Here is a 20,891-nt window from a genome sequence, read left to right on the forward strand (position 1 = left end):
ATGTTAGGATGTTTGCTCTATGGTAGCGTGATCCAAAGTTAAGAGTTGTCTAATTTTATTTCTTTTGCAGTAGTCTACATATGCAATGACCGGAAATTCGCAATGTTACCTGGCAAATCCAGGGGCTGTTCACGGAATCACCTTGAAGTCCTCGCACTAGCAAAGCTAGACCTATCTTAGAAATCCAAGCGTAAAGCAATACTGGGAGCATTCCTTTCCTGCTCCTGGTCATTTCGCTGGTTTGTGTCTTCTTTTCGCCCAACTGTTTTGAGAATTTCCTCTAGAAGGCTTTTCGATTCTGGCTCTATCTTGGTAGCGAACCCCCTGAAAGTAGTCTGATCTACTTTTGCCAGCTCTAGTAACCTACTGGCAGTCTCTTGGTGAACAGAAGTTCCTTCAAGTCTAGCTCGTGTCAATAGAGCTGGAATCAACAATGACATAGCGGTGGGAATGGCAGCCTTGGAAAGGGCTGGCGATCCCACAAAGGAGACAAGAGTTTGGGTGATAGTAGATTTCATATTCTCGGGATCAATTGGGGGCTCATTATCGTTACCCATGGGGGTCTGCGTTATGAAGGCTAGGAGTCTGGGGAAGAGTGTACGAGCAATGATATCATCGGTGGTAGAGCGAGTGCCAGGGTTTAGAAGGAGGGAGCGAATACAACCTGCTGCAACACTTCCGAGGCCTAGATCCTGTAAACAATCAAGCAATTCCTGCATGGCTCGAGTGACCAACGGGTCTTGAGGTGGAATATCAGAAGCAGCGCTTGTCAGGAGAATTGTTATACCAAGAAGGGCATTTTTTGCACAAGCAAGAGAACTATCTGATTCTCGCCGTTGCGCAACAGTTAGGATGCCTAGGAATCTTGCCAAACAACCCCGGATTTGACGGCTGACACTAATAGCCTCCGTACCATGGGCAGTGGCTTCTTGTGTTTGAGAGTTGCGAGATGGACATAGCTTTTGGAGGAAGCGTTTGAAGATTGGGAGGATTTTGGGAACGATTTCTGCCTGACAACTACCAGTGGCAAAAACTGTAGTAAATATGTGCATTATGCAAGTGTGCAGGTCATCCCGAATGATTGCCGGGAATACAGACGTAATATCCACCAACGAAGAGAGAGAATGTTGGATTAGTGATATCGACTCCTCTGAGACATCTGATCGGGCTTTAGGCGATGACTCTCCAAGATTTGGTAATACACCTGCAATCACGAGTATAATATTGCGTGTAAGCTCAAACAACTGTTCGATGTCGTCCGATAAATGCTCCGTAGAAGTGCTATCTCTTGTTGCAGAAGGGTGGTGGAGAGAGAGACTTCGGACAATCTGAATTATGACAGATTGGATGGCTAAATTTTCAGTCATTACCATTCTGTTCAAGGTATCGATTGTCTCAGAGAACACGGCGTCCTGATAAACTGCATTCCCAGCAACTGAGGGATGTAGTATTTTCTGCAAAGCCTGAAGAATTTCGAGTGTTTGGGATGGGGTGCTGCTTTGGCTAACCAAAGCGTCAAATGCCAGTCCAAAGAGGACGAAGAAGAAAGCCACCGGTTCATCACGGTAATTAATTTGATTTCCTTTGGCTTTTATTTCGTCATTCTGAACAGGTGTATCTTTGCAACTCTCCGTTTTTTGAAGATCCTGCTTTCCGTTCAATGCATCGAAGACAAAATCGCTGTCTTTTTCGACAAGACTCGCGATAGCATCGACGAAATTTAGCCAAGAATCTTGATAGAACTAAATAAATTATGAAATTTTAGCAGGTAGACACGGCCGTCAGACAGATATAAAACCCATACCTTGAGAAGAATTTCTCGATTAAGCGCTGCATATATATCATCAGGGCTATCGGATAACCTCAGTGAGTCCATCGTGCTAGATATCTCCGGTTCGAACCTTAATCGTGCAAACTCCTGAAGAGAAGAGAGCCAGAGTGGAGTTAACATCGCCGTGTAGGGAGATACTATGGCTACAAGGTAGTTCTGTTCACCGCTAGAAATCTGTAGCCGCGCCCACGCAGAATACAATGCTAGTCTTGCCATCACTTGTGCGTTGGAGTTGAGTCCTTTGAGGTCTCCAATTTCTGTCATATCAGGTTTGTCTATTGGTTTGCTTAGATTTGCTGTGTACCAGATTCAGGAGAAGAACAACACGTACTGGCAAAGTTCTCAAGCCCTACGACGAGAAGCTTGAAGATACGACCCATTCTTTCAACGCTGGTAACTATCCCTGTTCCAACGAATGTTGCACACACGTTTATGGCCTCAGAAACAAGCTCTGGAGACGAGTCCGCAGCAAATGCTGGCGTTAAGGCAGATGCAATCTGGGCTTGATATTGCTCAAGTAGAGATGCTTCAGCAAAATCGGGGTCCGGTGTTCGGCCAAATAACTAGCAGTAAGAAAATTAGCAATGCTTGGGCCACCGCAAGACATATTCGAGCTCACCTTGAGAACCTGATCCAATATCTTTAGTCCCCAAATACGTAGGTCTATGACATTAGCCGTTGAAGCAGAAAACGCCATTCGCACAATGTCTCCAACTCTTTCTTGTAGTGCAGCCTCGGCTGGGATGGTTTGATCAGGTAATATTTCACTCTGGACCATTGTTAGGAGTTCGCTAAGACACCCAATGACGAAGTTTCGAGTCTGCCATTTCAGTAGCTCTTGTCCACCGGCAGACGTATCATTTGCTTCTCTGTTATCACCAGCAACTGCGGTGGCAAAGCCAGCAACCTCGTCATCGGGGAGGTCGGGCCCTGCAGCAGCAGTAGCAGTGACTGGGGGTGGAGAATGAATGTCATCGCGTTTAGCCCGGGTTTTTGTCAGAACTTTTTGGCATCGTTCCACCCAAGTTTTCGTATTTGTCAATCCAGTCTGCTGAAGCCAATTTATGATAATATCTCGGAGAAGTTTATTCTCCGGAGCATTGTCGATTGCTATCCATAACTCATCTTCAAAAGATGCGGATGCGGTTTCAATGACTCGATTAGCATCCCTCTTCATTAGATTGCTTAGACCATAAACTGCAGCTTGCTGTACTTGTTTGTCTGTCGATGCTAATTCTTTCTGGAGCCATTGAACGTAACCCGAGAAATCCATATACTGTGGTGCATAGAGTGACAAATGGTCAAGGCATTGGGAACTGACGTTTATCAGAGGAGCATCGCGTTCCAGCTGGAACTCCTTGACAATGGTGAATACCAGGTCCCTCGTCTTTGTAACGTCTCTGAGGTCAGGCCCAACCACGTTGACTAGGGCATCCACACACCGGCCAATGGCCAATGGTGTCGAGAATTCGGCTTCAAAATTTGAAGTCCCCACTGATGGGGCCTCATGGTTATGGGTATCCGCAACATATAGGCGTGCTAACATTCCAAATGCTCCAGATACGTAGGCCGAAAATGTTAGGCCCGCAGAGTCTATAACACGAGCCAATCCTTCTAAAGCCCAGAAATGAACGACGGGATGAGGGTCATTGCATAACGACATAAGAACACCCACAATAGTTTTTAGGTGGAATCCTGCCGCCATCCCTCCAACTTGAGCGTGTATGGACCCTAATGCAGCTGCGCATCCAGCACGCGCATGGGGATCACGATTTTCGACGATGACATCGACAAGTCTATTTATTTCCGAATTCGTATAGGCATTACCGGAACTGTTGCACAGGCGGCCAAGGCCCTCGAATCCGATGATCCGGATAATATAGTCAGGATTTGTTATAAAGTTCTAAAATGGTATAAGTTATGTGCTTTGAACGGGTGTATATCCTGTTACACACCTGTATAAGCTCCTGGAAAATCTTTTCAACTGCAACATGCTTCAGATTCCCCGGGAGATATGGAGTCTCGTTTACGGAAACGCGAAGTGTATACAGGAGAGCAATCGCAATATTCACAGTCATAGCCGCCTTCCTCCCCGGATTTCGATTTAAGCTATGGGTTGAGAGCATAGTTGCAATCTGCTCAACGCTGCTTTCCTGGACCTTTGGGTTTTGTAAAGGTAGAGTAACGGAGAATAACTCAATGGCTGAGTTGACAACTTCAGTTGGAGGAGGATCGGGGAGATAATCCGAATTGATGTTTTTGGAGAAATATAGCAGAATTGAATCATGCTCCCTTGCATTGCACATTGGTGTGGTCAACTATGCACGTCAGTATTCTGCTAGACCTAGGGTAAATGCAGACTTACAGAAGAATCAATCGGATGGCTCGTGGCTTCAGTTACACTGGTATTAACGAAGAGACTGGATTTCGGTTGCCCTGGCATAAAATTTCGAACAAGGCCTGTAACGCCAAACCCGAAGTTATCGTCAAGATCCCACAAGGTATCGAAATTTGCTGTGGATGCGGCAATAGAGGTCTCTAAGGGGTTTGCAGAGGTGACATCTGGATCGGCAAAACAAGATATTGCTAGACCTAGAATACCAGAGAGAGGTAGGTTATCCATAGGGTTAAGGTTGCTCAGGTTCACTAGTTTCGTAAAACATTGTAGGACTCGCCGACGAACCAAAGTAGCATAATCTGCTAGCTGTAGTGAGGGAAATAGCCGTTGAGAGATATCTTCGACGGACTTAAGTTTAGGGAGATGCTCTAAAAAGGAAACAGTGCCCTGTAGCATCGTAGCAATCCTTTTCAACCCATCCAAAGTAATAAGTTTACTGTTATATTCCAAAAAGACGAGTATAGAGCTCAAGGCACATTCCCTGACATGGGCGAGGAAACTCATTTCCAAGGGGCCTCTCTTAGCCAAAGTCTCTTTTGCAATTGGTGATAATGCATTTTTCCATAACAATAGGAGCTGTGAAAGATGTATCTTCGTGAAATTCGGTCCTAGTGGCATGAGTCCTCCAATTAAAATCCAGGCCACCTGGATTTGAGTGCTGGCAACCCGGAGCTCTGAATTGCCGCTTGTCTTGAGAAGATCGGTAGCTTGCGACAAAACTTGGGCGTAAACATCGACAGAGCCGTATAGAGGTTGAAGTCTCGAGGTGCTTAGCATAGCAGAGAGGGCGTGCGCATAACCAAGACAGCGAGGAGCAGACACGCGAATAGACGACAGCTGGCCTAGCTCCCTAGTTAAGCTGTTCATGCACACCGTAACACATGAAAGAAGCTGCTGAGGACATGCCACAACAAAGTTACGCATGCAATGGGAAATATGGATTTGGACACTAAAACTTGGGTGTTGAAGAACCTGAAGTAAGGCTTCCCGACACGAGTCTGCGATCATCGCCGCGGCAGACCCGAGAGATTCGATGAGCGACGAGAGGGCGCTGAGGGCGCTTATGAGAGTATACTTGCTTGGTTCTCGACGTTCCTGGACCACCTGGGGATAATCCTTGAGGATATTGTTGGAGATCCATTTAACTGCACTCAACTGACTACTCTCTCGTAGCATTTCACGGCCTAGCACATCTTCTAGGATATGTTTGACAAACTTCCGGGTCAAAAGTAGGCGGTACCGGCTATAAGTCACAGTTGGGTGATTCAAAAGGGTGCCGAGCAAATGATCAGCAATCTGCGTATAATAGTCCTCAACTATGTTCCCACCAAAGTCCTTGAGAAGGAGCTCATAGCACATTGCAATTGCAGCTCTAGCACGGTTCCCTGTTGACGCTTTACAGTAGTGGTTCGAAAGCTGTGTTAGAATGTCACCCATCTTGAAGGATAGCGAGCTGTCAGCTTTGCGGCCTGATGGAGATTGGGTTCTCTCGATAATATCACCATCCACGGGCCCGGTAGACTGTCTTTTGAGCTGTTTCTTGGACCGGAGAGCGGTAGGTTTTGAGCTCAAGATGGGGACAGTGGAATGGGCTCTAACTAAGAAAGCAGCGAGACAGCCTGCTGCTCCATGCCTCACAGAGGCAACATGGCTATCCATAACTTTCCATAGAGTAGCCTTCAAATGCTCGTAATCGTTGGTATTCCTAAAATAGGGAGTTGCCTTGACCAGCTCTTGAAGACACGAGCATGACCCTGCTTGGACATTGTGGGCTTTGTCATTCACTGCCGAGTTTCGAGCATGTTTCCATATATCGCGGGCGGTAGCTTCATCGATTGGCGCTCCAATTCCAGCTATTATTTTCCGCACCGAGGTGAACACACAATATCGCAATCCTGCATTGTTCTGCGCCAGCTTAAGAAGCTTGAGTATCGCTGAACAGGTGGCACCAGATTGACCCACAGCGCCGTCACCCGCAGCAGCGAATATATCCCCCAAAGCCGCAGCGGCAGCAAACTTGGTTTTCAAATCAACTTCATTCTTGCCGGAATTAAGAATCCCTATCAACTCGGTAACAGTATCAAATAGAGTTGCTCTGTTTCCTTTGGAAAAGACGGCGCTGAAACAACGGCCTATGCCATTTCGAATGACCCGAGTTGGTACCGGAGAGACCAGGCGGAGGATTTTAAAGAGTTCCTGCTTTATAAAATTCTGCTGTCCACAGAGCGTCTCCTTGTCTAGAGTCACAGTATACTGGACAAGATCTGAGGTGTAGGTAAGGAGGTAGAGGTCCTGTTGTTCGGAGGGGAGGGCATGGAGCTTCGAGATGTCGAGTTCGGTGCGAGGTGGAACAGAACCGTCGCTGGAGGGCCGGGGAGCAGCAGCTTCGGGGGCAGACATTGGTCTCGTAAATATATATATCTTCTCAAGGCATTCTTCTTCTATTTCCTTCGTCTACGTCTCTTATCATCACTTCCTCGCTCCTTTTCTGTCCAAACTGCGGCTTCAAGATCTAGACGGCCTGGATTAACTTAGAGCCGGAATAACTTCTCCTTCCTGGAGCTTCAAGGAGCTTCTTCATCCTTTTACGACGTAGGGAAATTGAATATATAAATTACTCCCCAGGCTTCTTCCGCGATGGCGACTCCATTAAGGCGTAAACTGCTTACAAACCCACGGATTCAACAGACATGGATTTGCAACAGCTGTCGCTATATATCGAGCGGCCCGATACTCCAATCAGGCCATAATCGCTGGTCGACAATTAGACATGACAAGGGCAAAAACGATGCAGCAAAGAGCAAAGAACGCCAGATATTCAGTAAAGACATTATTCAGGCGTCCAAGTGTATGTCACCATCCGTCTGTTTCTCCAGGGTCCTGTGGTTCTTCTAGCTAACCTCCCAATTGCAGTATACGGTCCGGATCCCAAGTCGAATCCTCGTCTTGCCCTTGTTATAGCGAACGCCAAACGGAGTGGAATGCCAAAGCCAACCATAGAAGCGGCAATTGCAAGAGGCCAGGGCATTACTGCAGCCGGAGCAGCTTTGGAATCACTTACTATTGAGGGAATGCTGCCACACTCTGTAGCTGTCGTTGTTGAGTGTCTGACAGACCAGAAAGCCCGGGCTCTACAAGATATACGAGCGATTATCAGACATTCCGGAGGATCAAACACCCCTACGAGCTATCTGTTCGAGAAAAAGGGTAAAATTGTGTTCGAACCAAAGCCTGGTTTAGACGTCGACAGCTACCTTGAATTGGCAATAGACGCAGGCGCAACCGACGTGGAGGGAGATGAGAACAATCGGCTCATAGTTTACACTGAACATACTGCTACAAAGTCTGTAGCTGACAAGATGTCTGCTACCACAGATTTGGTTACTGAGAGTATCGATATTATATGGGATCCAAACCAAGACACGCTTGTCAAAATCGAATCTGAAGAGGCCCTTAGCACCGTGGAAAATATAATCAACAGCCTCCGGGACGACCCTAGTGTGCAGGACATCTACGTTAATTGCCCAGATATATCGACTTAATGATAATCGCATTTGGACTACCTCTATCCTTGCCGCAACGTCATCATCGAATTTCTCATCAATCGGCCGATTCCTTCAGACCCATGCTTGTCTAACCATTCTAGCATTTTCAACCTATACTCTTGCCAGTCGACCTTTATACCCCCCGCTTTGTGTAGAGCATTCAATGCCTTTTGCGTCACCGGCCATGTTAATCGTGCTAATACTTCTTGCCCGTCCTTTTCCGCATTAGACTCTAAATTTCTGAAACACATCGCTGACATGCCACACAGAGCGGCGTGATGGCTCAGGGAAAATATAGATGCAAGCCGAAGCCTGTAAATACCACCATTTTTGCCCTTTTTTGCTAGGTCTTCGCCCACCTCCTGGATATATTCGGTGAGCAATTTAGCGACTTCATTTCTCACAAGACAGCCAAGAGAGTTAGGTTCATCACTATTCAACCCTCTATTCCGCCATAGTAAGTTGCAGATGTCTAGCACATGTCCATTAAGGCTGGTTACCATAGCCTCTGGGTATGGCTGCCCGGAAGAACCATCAGCAGAAGCCGTATTGGCCAAGGACTGTTCAAAGGAAGATTTATAGCTTGCTACCACGCTGCTCATTAACGAAATATGGCTGAGAACTGGAGTGAATGCCAGGAGATATACGCTCTCAGGGGGCGGAGTGTTCAGCCGTATAAGCTTGTTTGAAGGAGCGTGAAGATATAGCTCCGCTAGCTGCACGTAGAATTGAAGGACAGATGAGCTGGGGGACCAGCAGTCCTTGGATGGTCCAAGGTGAGAGGTGGCTGGGCATTCGAGTATGGCCAACGATACCAATTCTGCCCTATGAATGATGCTTGCTAGATCTGGGACATGCTCAACCGAGGTATTCGATTGAAGAATACTGCCGCAACGTCGGATTACCGCTGTGTAGTACTGAAGAATAAGGATTTTAGACTCCATAGTATTATCCAAAATCGCATTTTCCAGGCTGAGGAAATATTGTTGAAAAAGCCTATCACAGATAGGCACATATTCGAGGAGATTAAGCATCGCTACTTTGTAACTGATTCCGTCCCACAATGGCAGGTAATGCTGGAGGAACTTATCTACAGAGCGAGGGAAACCCTATATCAGGCTATCAGTTTAAGTTCCAAGAATATTGCGTTATAAAGAGCCTACCTTTGTGTACCTCACATAGCGAACCAAGCTATCAAGAGCAAAGCCCAGCTCCTCCGACGACCTTTTCTCCTCATCCAGGTGATCGAGTTCATCTTCGAAGAAGTTTGTAAGCCAACTTTCCATCCTTTGTAGAGCTTCATTATTCTGAACCAGAAGCAAAAATTTCTGGGCCAGGGGCTCAGTTAGGGCAGAGGCTATTTGGTTGGGTAGCTCGATTTTATCTAGCTTGTTGACAAAATCTCGTACATTGTTGAGTTCCTCTAGAGAGGTGAAACCACGCCGGACTCGAGAAGTTTTAGGAACTGGTATTACGACTTCAATCCGACTCCTCTTGACACCGTCTCGACGAACGGATTGGAATCCTTCAGGGGCTGTCTGAGGAGCAGCACTTGCAGCCCGCTCTTGCAAGGTTTTCATATGAGTGGTCCATTCGGGGTCTGGGTGTTTGAAAAAGTAGGTGGCTCTCCTGCGAGGTATAGCAGCGTCATCGATGATAATGTCTGGATAATAGCTTCTATACACCCGCAACAATCCCCAGAGCTCCCTTTCGTCTCCGCCTGTAGTTCGTATAAGTTCCAAGAGGGCCCATACACGGAATGGCTTGACGTGTTTCCGTCGAGTGATGAGTGAGAGTATATGACAAATGGGACGGCGTAAACTGATCATATCCAAGTTATCGAAGAGAATGCTATAGAATTTTCCCAAGTGAGCCTGATCTTCCAGGCTATCATAGACAAGGAGAAGCCATCTCAGGAGTAAATTTTGAGTAGCTGGGGATGGCTTTGATTTTGTAGCTCCGAGTGAGCAAATCACTCTCGCCACAATCTTTGACGGGACTCTCTCAGCCGGATAGAGATTCTTAACTATTGATGTCACGGTTGATTGATCAAGGTGTCTAGACGATACAATGACTTTCAAGATGCGGTTCAACGTTTCAGTCTCTAAGCCGGATTCATAGGCAGAGGAGATTATTACTTTCACAAGTTCTGCAACATTTGTATGCCGTTGCTTTGGGGGAACATTGGCGACTACCTGCAAATCAGCGTGATTCCATGAGTATTACAACTTAACATAAGGCTATATTTACCGCTCTCAAGCTGTGTCACTGCTTCATCTAATGTCCAAGCCATCGCCATATAAAGGGTCTTATTATGTCTGATGGCTTCTTATGGGCGTATCGCGGTCTGACGCGCCCCTGAAAACAACCCAGGAACAAAGTTTCAGCTACGATTGATTAAGTAATAAATACACGCGATAAAGTTAGCCCATACATATATAATGAGGTAAATATCTACTATATAGACTACTCCTACCAGTTTATAAGGCAGCGACCATAGTCGGGACGGCGATAATCACTGACACTGGCTCGCAGGTCGAAAAGATTGGTCCTGCTGGGATTGGTGAGTGTTGGATGGTTACCGTTGATAAACTCTATCAGAAGGTAGCTCACCACTTGTTCCTCGCCATTGTATCCCCTAGAGCGCTCTTCCCACGCATCCAAAACTGTGGGCACTGGTATACTGGTTCTCTTACGGATAAATTTTGTATTTCTCGCCTCAGCTAGGGACACTCCGTTACCGTGCTTTGGTACGGCAGCTTCATGAACTCACACTAAAACTGCTCCCTCCTGTTTATGGACGACTAGAGCGGAATGTATAGCGCCCAAAAGCTGGGTTCGAGAGATCTCATAGATTTTGCATCCAGCCAAGGGAAAGGGAGGTGCCATGACAACAGCGGTCACTGGTATCTTGATGGGTTGGGCTTCGGTAGGATAGACGAGGGAGAACCGCAGGCGAGCAAGGAAAAGCGTCGTTTCTCGGGGTTGCCAACAAGAAGATCACTAAGAAACTGTTAATGAACAGAAACATCGTGTAATTTCTTCTGCACTTACAAAGTCTCATGGCATTTTGGGCTATCGGGGCCCTTACAAAGCAACGGAATCGAGCGTGGCTGCGTTCCGGCGGGTTGTACGTATTAACAAAATTTCCTCGATACCATCATGGCGTCTTCGTAGTTCTTAGCAAGGCATATGTATACGTCAAATCGAGGTATTTCATCCGGATATGCTGAAAGTGCGCGGGTTGCTGGATTTTGCACGGATGCCATAGTTAAGTTGAGCACCAGCGGTGTCAATAGTCCTACGTGTGGCATTCAAAGGAAGTACAGGGCCATGAAGTTCGCTAGAGTCCTAGTGCCCATGGTCAGACTGAGCGTTTCAAGATTACACTGCTTCCTATGGTTAGAACTATAATTCTCTGTAGGTAGCATCTAATAGAGGATATACGGGCATTACGCATAGAATCGACTCTACGCCAAATGTCAAATGCTACAGTATCGCGAACTCCGCACGTTTATCCCATGCAGAACAACACCCAGGCCGCATGCGTAGCCACGATGGCATGAGAGGCTTGCGATTAGTTCGATCGTCTTATGCGTCACCAATCTGACATCGCATGCCATGGTAGCCCGCCGTGCCAGCCTGGCGGATGCGACGTATGTCCCGCACACAAGATGCTAGCGTACGGTGGTGTTGCGTTGCAAAAGCGTGCAGCATCTTGTCAGCGGTGGCTATACTACCATAGTTATCCATTGCTAGCGCTGTCGGTGTACGTAGCAGAGGCAACAATGTTGCATGCGCAACATCGACATCATGGATGGCCCTTATGAGGCTCACGAGGGCACCGAAGCTAGGCAGTTATTCGCAGTTCATTGGTCAGACAGATGCGCGGCACTCTTACTATGTATGTCGTTACAAAAGTGTAACGAAGACGGCAGAGAGACATCAAGTAGGACGTATATCATTGGTTCTTGTAATATCGATTTAACATAACACCTGCATGGACTAGGGACATTTGGCGTTAGTAGCTCTCGTGCACAGGGTAACCGAGTAGATAACATCTGCATAAGGTCCATATTGGCACTCTGGCGATGCGGATATCTGGCCAAGTTAAAAACGTTGACGGACATACATTCAAGCTAATCATCTGCGCAACCACCCACGACGGCATATACAACGTCATGTGCTCTACTATGGCATGGCTGGAAGCTTCAGAGATCTCATACGTGCTCATGATCTTGCGTCTGTGGCCCAGGACCCTGGTACCGCGGAGACTTTTTAATGTCTTGCGTGAGATAGATCCTACCGTTGTCACGTTCGGCCCTCTATCGTGGAGCTCTCGCGCTATGATGCTGATGGGGATGTTGGTGCAATAATAAGTAGGATCTCCTAAATATTTTCTTGCTGCCATCTCCTCGTCTGGTGGATCAGGGCATTTTAGCTGTACTTGAGGTTTACACCATATTTACCACCATCCGTAGTTGCATCTGGCTGGCTCTTTTTTGTGTTGGTTTTGAGTAAGTTAGTAGAATTTCCATACTATCCGCTCTATGGCGCTGAAATACTCCCATTCATCGGATGAGGAGATGCTAGCAGTCTGACCAATATAAGAAAGGCAACAAGGATTTTCGCAGATGAAGGTATAATATATCTAGGTACCCTATGCTATACTCTGAGGTAGGAAAGGAATGGAACCCGAAAGGGAAGGCCAGAGACAGGGGATTGAGCGATACTCGGATACATGGGGGTAAGGGGGAGGAGAAAAAACTAGGAACTAGGGATAAAAAATAATTGAGTATCATAAGTCAAAACGTGGCTCATCCAGCATAAGAATGGTAAATAAGTACAGGGCGGTGAGCCGTGAACATATCCATGCTTGGCTCAACAAAGGGAGTTTGTGGTAAAGAGGTCCGACGGTTGGAATGTTACATCCTATTGTAGAGCTTCTGGGATTCTTGTCGGAATCTCATGGGAGATTTAATTAGTGCACTGTTGCCATCTGACGTGAACGATCTGCTTGAAGCTGGTGTCGACGGAGTCGTTGGTGAGGATACCACGAGCGTTGCGGTCGGTTGCGGTGAGTCGGACTTGGGAGTTGATGTTCAAAGCACCGTTAGCTCCGCAAGGAGACCAGACAGTGGAGGTCTGGTTGGCCTCGTCATGGAGGATGTAGTCCTTGTCAAGTGGGCCGTTCCATGTGGTGCTTGTGGAGGTCTAAGTGATCTATTAGTGTACATGGTTCAAATAAAAGAACTAGGGGCTAGACAGAATACTTACTTGCTCAGTCTGGCCAGAGAAGTAGTAGATGGACTTCTGGACACCGGTAACACCCTTATCAAGGTTGGCATAGCCACGGTAGTCGGCAGAGAAGACGGAGAACTGGAATCCACCTGGGTAGCGGAGGTTGATGTTCAACTGGCAGTTCTTGCGGTTTTCCTTAGTGTTGACGCCTGGTCCGATCTGGGCAACGTATTGATCGAAGATGAGGGTCATGACTTGGCGGTCGTCAGACAGGATATGGCTGACAGTGCCATCCGGGCATCCAGTGCCGCCATAAGTAACACCAACAATGTGGACCTTGTCTGGGTCAGGGGCATTGCCGCCGCCGTTGTCTGGAGGGAGATCAGCGGGGAATGCTCTATCACGTTTCTCGACACCACGAGTTGGGAAGCTACCACCGGGGAAGTTGGGGAGGTCCAAGGTACGGGTGCCTGGATTTCTGTCCCCCTCAACTGGCTGAGCAGTGACAGCAAGGGCCTGGGCCAAGATAGCAAGAATCGCTGTAGACTTCATCTTGAGATAAATGTAAAGAAGTAGACCGGATCTTAGATCGTGTGATGAGAACTAGGGATGTCGATGTCGATCTGAGCAGAAGTGATAAACAGATCGACGGGGAGAAACATTGGGTTTATATAATTTTCCCAATGGGTTGCTGGATAGAACTGGGTGGCACAGAACGATAGCGGAGTTCCACTAAGGGCCATAAGTTCGTGTTTTTTCTCCCGGCCATACGCGAGAACATGCCTCCATCAGACGTGCCCAGGATGGCTCAAAATATGACAACGTTGCATCTTCATAGTCCAAACCAGCCGCCCACCTTCCCACCTGACCGCAGCTTCAGGGCATACATAGTTAAATGCCAAGCCACTGCAGCCGGGCTATCTCAGAAGACGGGGAAACGTGGAGACGTTCTTCTGCATGCAATGCAATGGCGATGTTATCTTCGCCAATGGAAGTTAAAAGACCGAAGCATCATTTTTGAAAATCTAATTTCCATTGCATATGAAAGCGAACTAGTTCAATCCTTAGCTGCATCATCGATATTCCGAGCAGGGCAGCAAGGAAAGGGAGAAAAAATCTGAAGGATAAGTGGGTTAGGCACCCTCCCTCACCCCACCAATTACCATGTGCGCGCTGTTGAAGCTGAAGTTATGGCGTTGGCACAGACAGCACCAGCAAGCCGGTGACCTAGACAGGGAGAACGAGAACAGACGTGGGCCTTGCATGTCCGGAATAGGGCCTGAGGAGGAAGATGGAGCAGCCAACTGGTATTTATGCCCAGCCTCTTGCAAGTCCGCAAAACCTGGGGTAATCCTAGAGCCGAAGATAATTGTCTGTGGTTTCAGGTAGAAACCACACCCCTCCCTTTCCAAAATGACTCACGGCCAACTCTACACGAGAAGACTGCAGAACCATAGCCAGCACCGACGAAGAAGATGACTTATGCAGCCAGCAGCAGACGAATGGCAGTGATATCTAGTTATGTCTTCATGTTTCTTCGCTTGATGTTGTTAAAAATGTTTTGTCGATCCGACGATCAACTCCACGAGCTTAATCTCGGTCTTGGCACGGATTATTATTCTTCCTGGAGATATAAACAAGCGCCAAGCCTTTCTTGCTCATGTGACTTTGTTTATATATTAAAAAATGCAACCACAACGACAGCAACAAGATGCAATAATACATAGAATGCCAGTATGAATAAGTATGTATGAGTATATGCAACTATCATGTACATACCCTCGTCCCTGCCGGTCTCGCTTCTGCTGATAATATGACAATAGTAATAATACGTCGAGTTTATACCTTCTTTCAACAGTTGGGTAGTCTATTATACTTTTCTCGACTCTGGTGTAGGACTCACCCTTGGCCGTTTTCAGGTGCATTTCCGAGGACACGGAAGAGGCTGTGCTGGGGGCACCCTTGAGTCGGGCTGCTAAACTAACCGCGCTCCAGCTCCACGGCTGTGTTGGTCAAATTACCCGTTTTCATAGTCAGGCACACCAGACCCTGATTCGCTTCCCTCCTTCTGCCCGAGTAAGCCATCTTCTAGACAGCCAAGGGGGAGGCCTCATTTCTTCTCTGATATTCCAAACCACAACATCTACAGGATAGAAACGATGGAACCGCAGGTACCTCTGGTTACCCCGCTCATGCTCAGCACTGAAGGAAGTATGTCGTGCGTTTCTTGCTGGGATAACCCTCCCTTGAGCCGCGGATTCCCATGCATTGTTTCCTTCCTACATTAGTAGAATATGGGGTCGTGGTCGTGGGATACTCTCCGCATATTCAGGCTCCAGGGTATCAAAGGCAAATTCACCAAAGTAAAAAAAAAACAAAAAAACACTCAGTGTGGTGACAACATGCACTATATTCATCTATACCAAGAGACATGCTTTACACTAAGGCACAACCCCTGACAATTTGCTGACCAAATGTAAAATCCGAGATTCCAGAATCATGGTAATGACGATCATCCTCATGCACGCTATGAAGCTGCAGACTGTCTTTTCTGTCCTCTTACTAGAGAACCCCTGAAACGTCGCACCCGGTATAAAGGAAATAAGTATAATATACAACGATCTCGGCCAACACTAAAATCGGTGGGGTTAAGCTACTGCTCGTGGGCGTTACTTGGAGCCTTCAGCGTAGAGTTTATAATTATGGCATTGTCTTTCAGACTGTGGAGAGAAAGGGCCGGGTACATTATATATTCACAGGGGTGTTGGCGACGATCTTGCTCTTTTTCATTCTTGCAAGCACAGGGGCGTCAAGAGGGATATATTGGTCTCAGAATACGACTGAATGAGTCTGGTACTTCGTACAAGAGCAGCTACCTACTGGTCATATTTTACTGCGACTGGAAATGAAGCCTGTGGGCCAGGGTTAGGTCTGTAAGATGAGATATCACCTCATGATCTCGCATAGCCCTTGGGGTGAGCTGAAAAGGACAGGCTGTAACATGGGATGGGATACTATATGTATACTATTTACAAGGGGGCTGCAAGGTTTGATGTGTATATACTTATCTCCTCTGCACAAGTAGGCCTATCTATACATCGAGGCCTGAAGGTTTCGAAACTATACACGATATCAGCAGGGAGACACCATGGGCTGTGCCCTCGTAAAGACAGGGTATATGACAATATATGTATAGACAGAAAATGCAATTGCTATCAACAGTCCAGAAGTATGCTCTATTGGGGATATTAACCGATTATTTTCGTATATATGGTTTTGAATGATGCCTTCTGACTCTAGAATCCTTATGGCGACAGAGGTGCTAGATGGGCCGCCTGGGACGGAATTGTCCGGTCAAATGGAAACATTACTTTCTCTTCCGCATCGAACCCTTTGATGACGCCTTTGCAGAGGAAGAAGCCTCACCCATTTTGGCCGCGGGAATAGAGGGTTCTTCAGCCTTCGAATCGCCACCGGAGGTATTCTCCTCGCTCTCCTGGTTGGTCTTCTCTTTCTCCTTCTCCTCCTCATCATCATCTCCTCCTTGGCCGAATTCGTTGACACGAGTGTAATCAACCTTATACTTCCAGCTTTGATAAAGCCAGATGAAGAAGATCACGTCATCCCTAAGAGTTGCAAGTCGGTGTAGAGTTGGCATCTTAATGGTAAACGCAAACAGATCATCGATGAACGTGTTCAGGAACTTGTAAGTAAGAGCCTTTCCGGGCATATGTGCAACGGACTATGGTTATGTCCTGGTTAGCCAAAAGACAATCTCTCTGGTCCGTACGCTTGATCGGTTCATAGATGTCACCTACCTTGAGTCGATAGTTGATATACAGACTAGGAACCATCATGAGGAACCCATATGCGTAAACGCTGCCGACTAGCGTTTCGATAACATATGAGTACCATGACTTATGGTTCTCATACATAAGACTGTATATGGCGTACCCGATTAATAGAGGAACGGCTGCGATATACAGCCATTTGAACGCAATTTCATCGTACTCTTGGGTTTTTTTCTCGGTCTCACTAAGCTTGTGCTTATCCTCAAGGACAATGATGTATGGGAGAAACGACAGATATGACCCCACTGGTGGAGGGCGAATGCGGACATTGGCCGATTTTGTGATCTTCCAGGCTTCGACAACAATACCAAAGCCTTGACCGGCGAGAATCATCCAAGATGTGTTCTCGTTATTATCAAGCAAATACAAGAAGATGATCAGTTGCATGAACACATTTGCAATGATAGTGCGGACAGAGGTTCCGACGACATCTTTCTTCTTTCTCCAGTGAGACTAGGTCAAGACAGAGTAAGTATGGCCATATGCATAGGTCTAAACAAGAGCCCATCACTTACGATATCGTTCTTGAATGCGAGAAATTCGAAAATGCTATGCAAAACACCAACAACACCGGTAGTAATAAGAAGGTATATGTTGGTATCCAAAAGCACTTCTTTAATCATTTCGACTTCACTCCCATCACCTGAGGTAGGAGGAATTGGCCCTCCAAAAGCGGCCTGGTGCTGCTTTTGCTTGGAGTCATCCTCAATGCTGGACATTATGGCGAACTGCCACTGTTTTACCGTGTTCAGAGTAATGCGCAGTGGAACTTCGCTAACAGTGGAGTTAAGCTCCGTCATATGGCTTCTGAGCTGCCAGAAACGGTTGAAAAAGAAGGTAGGGTAATACCAGCCTACCTCGCCGGAGCTATCCCTGGCGCCGGTCCGTTCTAGCTGAAGGAATCGGCGAATAGAGGGATGAGTAGCTTGAAAACCTATTGCTCCTTGGTCAGGAACGAATGATACAGTGAGGTTTGGGTGGTAGAAGGAGCTAATCTTGACTGTCTTTGGCTCATCTTCCGCAATCTCAGTCTCATTAGCTGCATCAAGTAGGTTCCGGAGTTTTTTAGCTTTCTTCTTTGGTAAATACTGATTAACAGGATGGGAGAAGTTATAGGCTGTGTCAGAGCTATAGCCCTCCTCCGTTGAGTACTGTGGATGCCCCGAAAGCGCAACGAAGAAGTGAGCCCAGAGGGTCTCGTTATTTTGCACTGCCTTTGGTATGAACAGACTGGTACTAATCTCTCTGACTTCCTTCGAGTCTGCAGTATTAAACTCCTTCTCGTCTAGTACCTTGCTATCCCTTGGAAGCGGGAAAGTAGTCGACGGAGTAACATGTATCGCAATATCTAGCTTGCTATCTGGCTCCCACATCGGTACCGCCTTGACGGGAAAATAGGTCCTGTTTGTAATTGTATCTTGGTCTGGTCTCTCTGAAAACTTTGGGAACGAGTTCTTGACAGCCGCTGCACCCGGAGCAGCAGCATTTGGCGCATTCCAGTAACTCATAGCTTTCGACACCACAAATTGGGAGACCACTAGCATCACAAATCCCTTTAGCATGGGCTGGAGGGCCGACTATAGTTTGCAATGAAGCTCCTTGTTAGCCTTGCACACCCAGTAGTACTTATAGACACGAACTCACGGTCTCCTCCTCCCGCGCATTACCTCTGGGCGCTTCCGGCATTTTGGCTGTCGAAGCAAAGCTTAGAGAGCAAAGATTTCGCAGCTGGTTGAGTGTTTTGAAGTTGAGGTTGGAGGAAATACGTTAGACGAGGGTAAAAGAAGACGTTGGCGATAAGGATTTCTTTTTTACGTTATCCAGGAATTTACCCGGAAACGACCAATAGAATCAAGTTCATAACCACTGAAACCAGCGACTTTTCGTTTCCACTCCAGATAATAAATATATCTCTTACTTTGATTCTATTCACACTGGCCTGAATAGACAGACACACGTATACGCCGTGGCCGGCAGAAGTCGCTCTTCCACTGGGCCTCGAGATGGGCTTTCAATCCACCCGCAAAGTGAATCTATAATGGACAACCAAGCAAGCGCCGATGCAGGAGCTGGAGCTGGAGCAGCTACAAGAGGAACAACAGGAGGAACAGGAGCAAATACGAACCAATCTCAATTCCCAGCGCATGAGAATCCGCGAGTTTGGCTGTTTTCATCTGGCGATTCTCCCATAGGAATCTCGTTGGCTCGTCAGATCCTCGCACATGGCGACTATGTGGTTTGCGGCCGGTGTCCGGTCGACTCTGAAAGAGAGAACCCCAGGCTTGCAGCTTTCGAAAGCTTCCTCGAAGCCCTAGATAGCGTGGAGGCCGGGAAGGATACTACTGGTTTGAGGGAGAGGTTTGATGTGGTGAATCTTGATATCAGGTGCAGATGAGATGTTCATTGTATATCTATACTATTCTCATGATGGAGGGCTAATATGGTCGGCTACAGGATAATGAGCGACTGTCAGGCTGCGATTGCTAGTACTATCAATAAGTACGGACGAATTGATATCATCCTCTGCTGCACGAGTCAGGGTGAATATACAGATCTCCTCCCCCTTACTTGGCCATTACAGCTGCTAATATATAACTATGGTAGCTGTCATCGGGTCCGTTGAAGAACTTGCGACCTCCGAGCGGGCACGAATGTTATTGAAAGATCAGTTTGAAACTAACTACTTTGGTCCTGTGAATTTGATCAAATCCGCTCTTCCGCAGATGCGAGCCCAGAGATCTGGTCATCTCATGGTCCTAGGGGGAATCAGTAAGGCCTACCTCCCCTTCATCACTACTCCTTGGACTATGTGCTAAAAATAAACAGCTGGACATATTGGCACACCTGGTCTGGGGGTGTACTGTGCCGCAGAATGGGCATTAGATGGATATTGTGATGTGAGATCTCCTACCCTGAAAAATCATTATTGGATTCCATATTAATTTCTCTATAACAGAGCCTTGCATACGAGGTGGCGCCATTCAACATCCGAATTACAATCCTCCAGAGTAGCGTTGAGGTTGGGGTGCTGTCCAATCTAATCACCAGCGTGCCACCACTCAACGCCTACTCACCAGCCCAAAACCATGCGCCCCTTTTCCGAGGAATCATGAACAGCGTCCTCTCCCATATTCCGGGTGTCAGCGGGTACGGCCGGTCACTATATCTTTCACCGACGCAGGCTTCGATCTCGTCCCCTGGTAGTGTGAAGCAGGAACCTGCTGCAAAGGATAACAACGAGCCGCTATCATCACCGTCAGGCGTCTCGTTATATCCGCCACTTGGCTCCGAGCACCTGGAAATGTTAATGGCGGAAACAATGTATGCCATAACTGCTATTGGAGGCCATGAGAACCCCCCAGCTCGACATATCGTTGGAGCGGAGTCTGTGGCCTGCGTGAAGGAAAAGCTAAAGACAGTCAGCGAAGAGCTGGAAGACTTCATCGAGTGTAGCTGTGCTGTGGATATAAATAGCACGGAGACCCCTTCGCGGGTCATGGGCGATGAGACGGTGGCCCAGACAGAGGCATGAGGGATCTAAATAGATATGATTTTAATTTTGTGGCATCTTGGCCTAACGCTTTTGTATATACAATCAGGGTAGACCCCAAAAGTGAAATATTGTACACACATATTCGTATTCATTATAAATTTCTAACGACAGTACGGAGTTATCCCCGAGGATCTGCCTACATATTTAAACCATGTAATTTGCAAATCTATTCAGGATGAACCAAACACAGGGATCCAGGGCATTGATATCCCGAGCTGTATTTCCTTTGTTATACATGCTTCGAGGGTTTCCATTCATCCTGGGAATCGGCCTATGTCAGGCCCTGTACCTTGTCTGATGGAAGGCGGGCTGAATAAAGTTCCTTTTCAACGTTTTGATCGCACGTACCAGCTATGGCGGACGTCCCAAAGGGTTCCCATATCCTGATTATTTCTAATGCAGCGAAAAGCCATCCATGCGTTTGCGAGCCGGGTATTCGAGCCTCGGCCATCGAGTTCATGGATCTTTCTAA

The 20,891-nt window shown here is 47.1% G+C and overlaps 6 protein-coding genes across 6 annotated transcripts; 2 read left to right on the forward strand and 4 right to left on the reverse strand.

Moving 5' to 3' along the window:
- Positions 1-176: 176 nt before the first annotated feature.
- MCYG_03128 (HEAT repeat protein) lies at positions 177-6,629 on the reverse strand (the record flags this gene model as incomplete). The annotated part of the gene is made up of 6 exons (XM_002847576.1): positions 177-1,742; positions 1,805-2,088; positions 2,163-2,394; positions 2,451-3,734; positions 3,787-4,149; positions 4,197-6,629. The coding sequence occupies 6 exons, from the start codon at positions 6,627-6,629 to the stop codon at positions 177-179; spliced, it is 6,162 nt and encodes a 2,053-aa protein (XP_002847622.1).
- Positions 6,630-6,866: 237 nt separating this feature from the next.
- Positions 6,867-7,771, forward strand: MCYG_03129 (conserved hypothetical protein; the record flags this gene model as incomplete). Its single annotated transcript, XM_002847577.1, has 2 exons — positions 6,867-7,077; positions 7,143-7,771. 2 exons carry the CDS (start codon positions 6,867-6,869, stop codon positions 7,769-7,771), a joined length of 840 nt encoding a protein of 279 aa, XP_002847623.1.
- A 23-nt stretch (positions 7,772-7,794) lies between these two features.
- MCYG_03130 (Mis6 domain-containing protein) lies at positions 7,795-10,073 on the reverse strand (the record flags this gene model as incomplete). The annotated part of the gene is made up of 3 exons (XM_002847578.1): positions 7,795-8,883; positions 8,938-9,965; positions 10,025-10,073. The coding sequence occupies 3 exons, from the start codon at positions 10,071-10,073 to the stop codon at positions 7,795-7,797; spliced, it is 2,166 nt and encodes a 721-aa protein (XP_002847624.1).
- A 2,678-nt stretch (positions 10,074-12,751) lies between these two features.
- MCYG_03131 (uncharacterized protein) lies at positions 12,752-13,567 on the reverse strand (the record flags this gene model as incomplete). Its single annotated transcript, XM_002847579.1, has 2 exons — positions 12,752-12,988; positions 13,052-13,567. 2 exons carry the CDS (start codon positions 13,565-13,567, stop codon positions 12,752-12,754), a joined length of 753 nt encoding a protein of 250 aa, XP_002847625.1.
- Positions 13,568-16,382: 2,815 nt separating this feature from the next.
- On the reverse strand, positions 16,383-18,552 carry MCYG_03132 (CLPTM1 domain-containing protein; the record flags this gene model as incomplete). Its single annotated transcript, XM_002847580.1, has 5 exons — positions 16,383-16,757; positions 16,834-17,319; positions 17,382-17,678; positions 17,724-18,443; positions 18,511-18,552. The coding sequence occupies 5 exons, from the start codon at positions 18,550-18,552 to the stop codon at positions 16,383-16,385; spliced, it is 1,920 nt and encodes a 639-aa protein (XP_002847626.1).
- Positions 18,553-18,904: 352 nt separating this feature from the next.
- MCYG_03133 (short chain dehydrogenase/reductase family protein) lies at positions 18,905-20,398 on the forward strand (the record flags this gene model as incomplete). Its single annotated transcript, XM_002847581.1, has 5 exons — positions 18,905-19,224; positions 19,321-19,406; positions 19,471-19,635; positions 19,693-19,763; positions 19,823-20,398. 5 exons carry the CDS (start codon positions 18,905-18,907, stop codon positions 20,396-20,398), a joined length of 1,218 nt encoding a protein of 405 aa, XP_002847627.1.
- Positions 20,399-20,891: the final 493 nt, after the last annotated feature.

This window comes from Microsporum canis, genomic scaffold (genome assembly GCF_000151145.1).
Source record: "Microsporum canis CBS 113480 supercont1.3 genomic scaffold, whole genome shotgun sequence".
In the NCBI taxonomy this organism is placed as follows: domain Eukaryota; kingdom Fungi; phylum Ascomycota; class Eurotiomycetes; order Onygenales; family Arthrodermataceae; genus Microsporum; species Microsporum canis.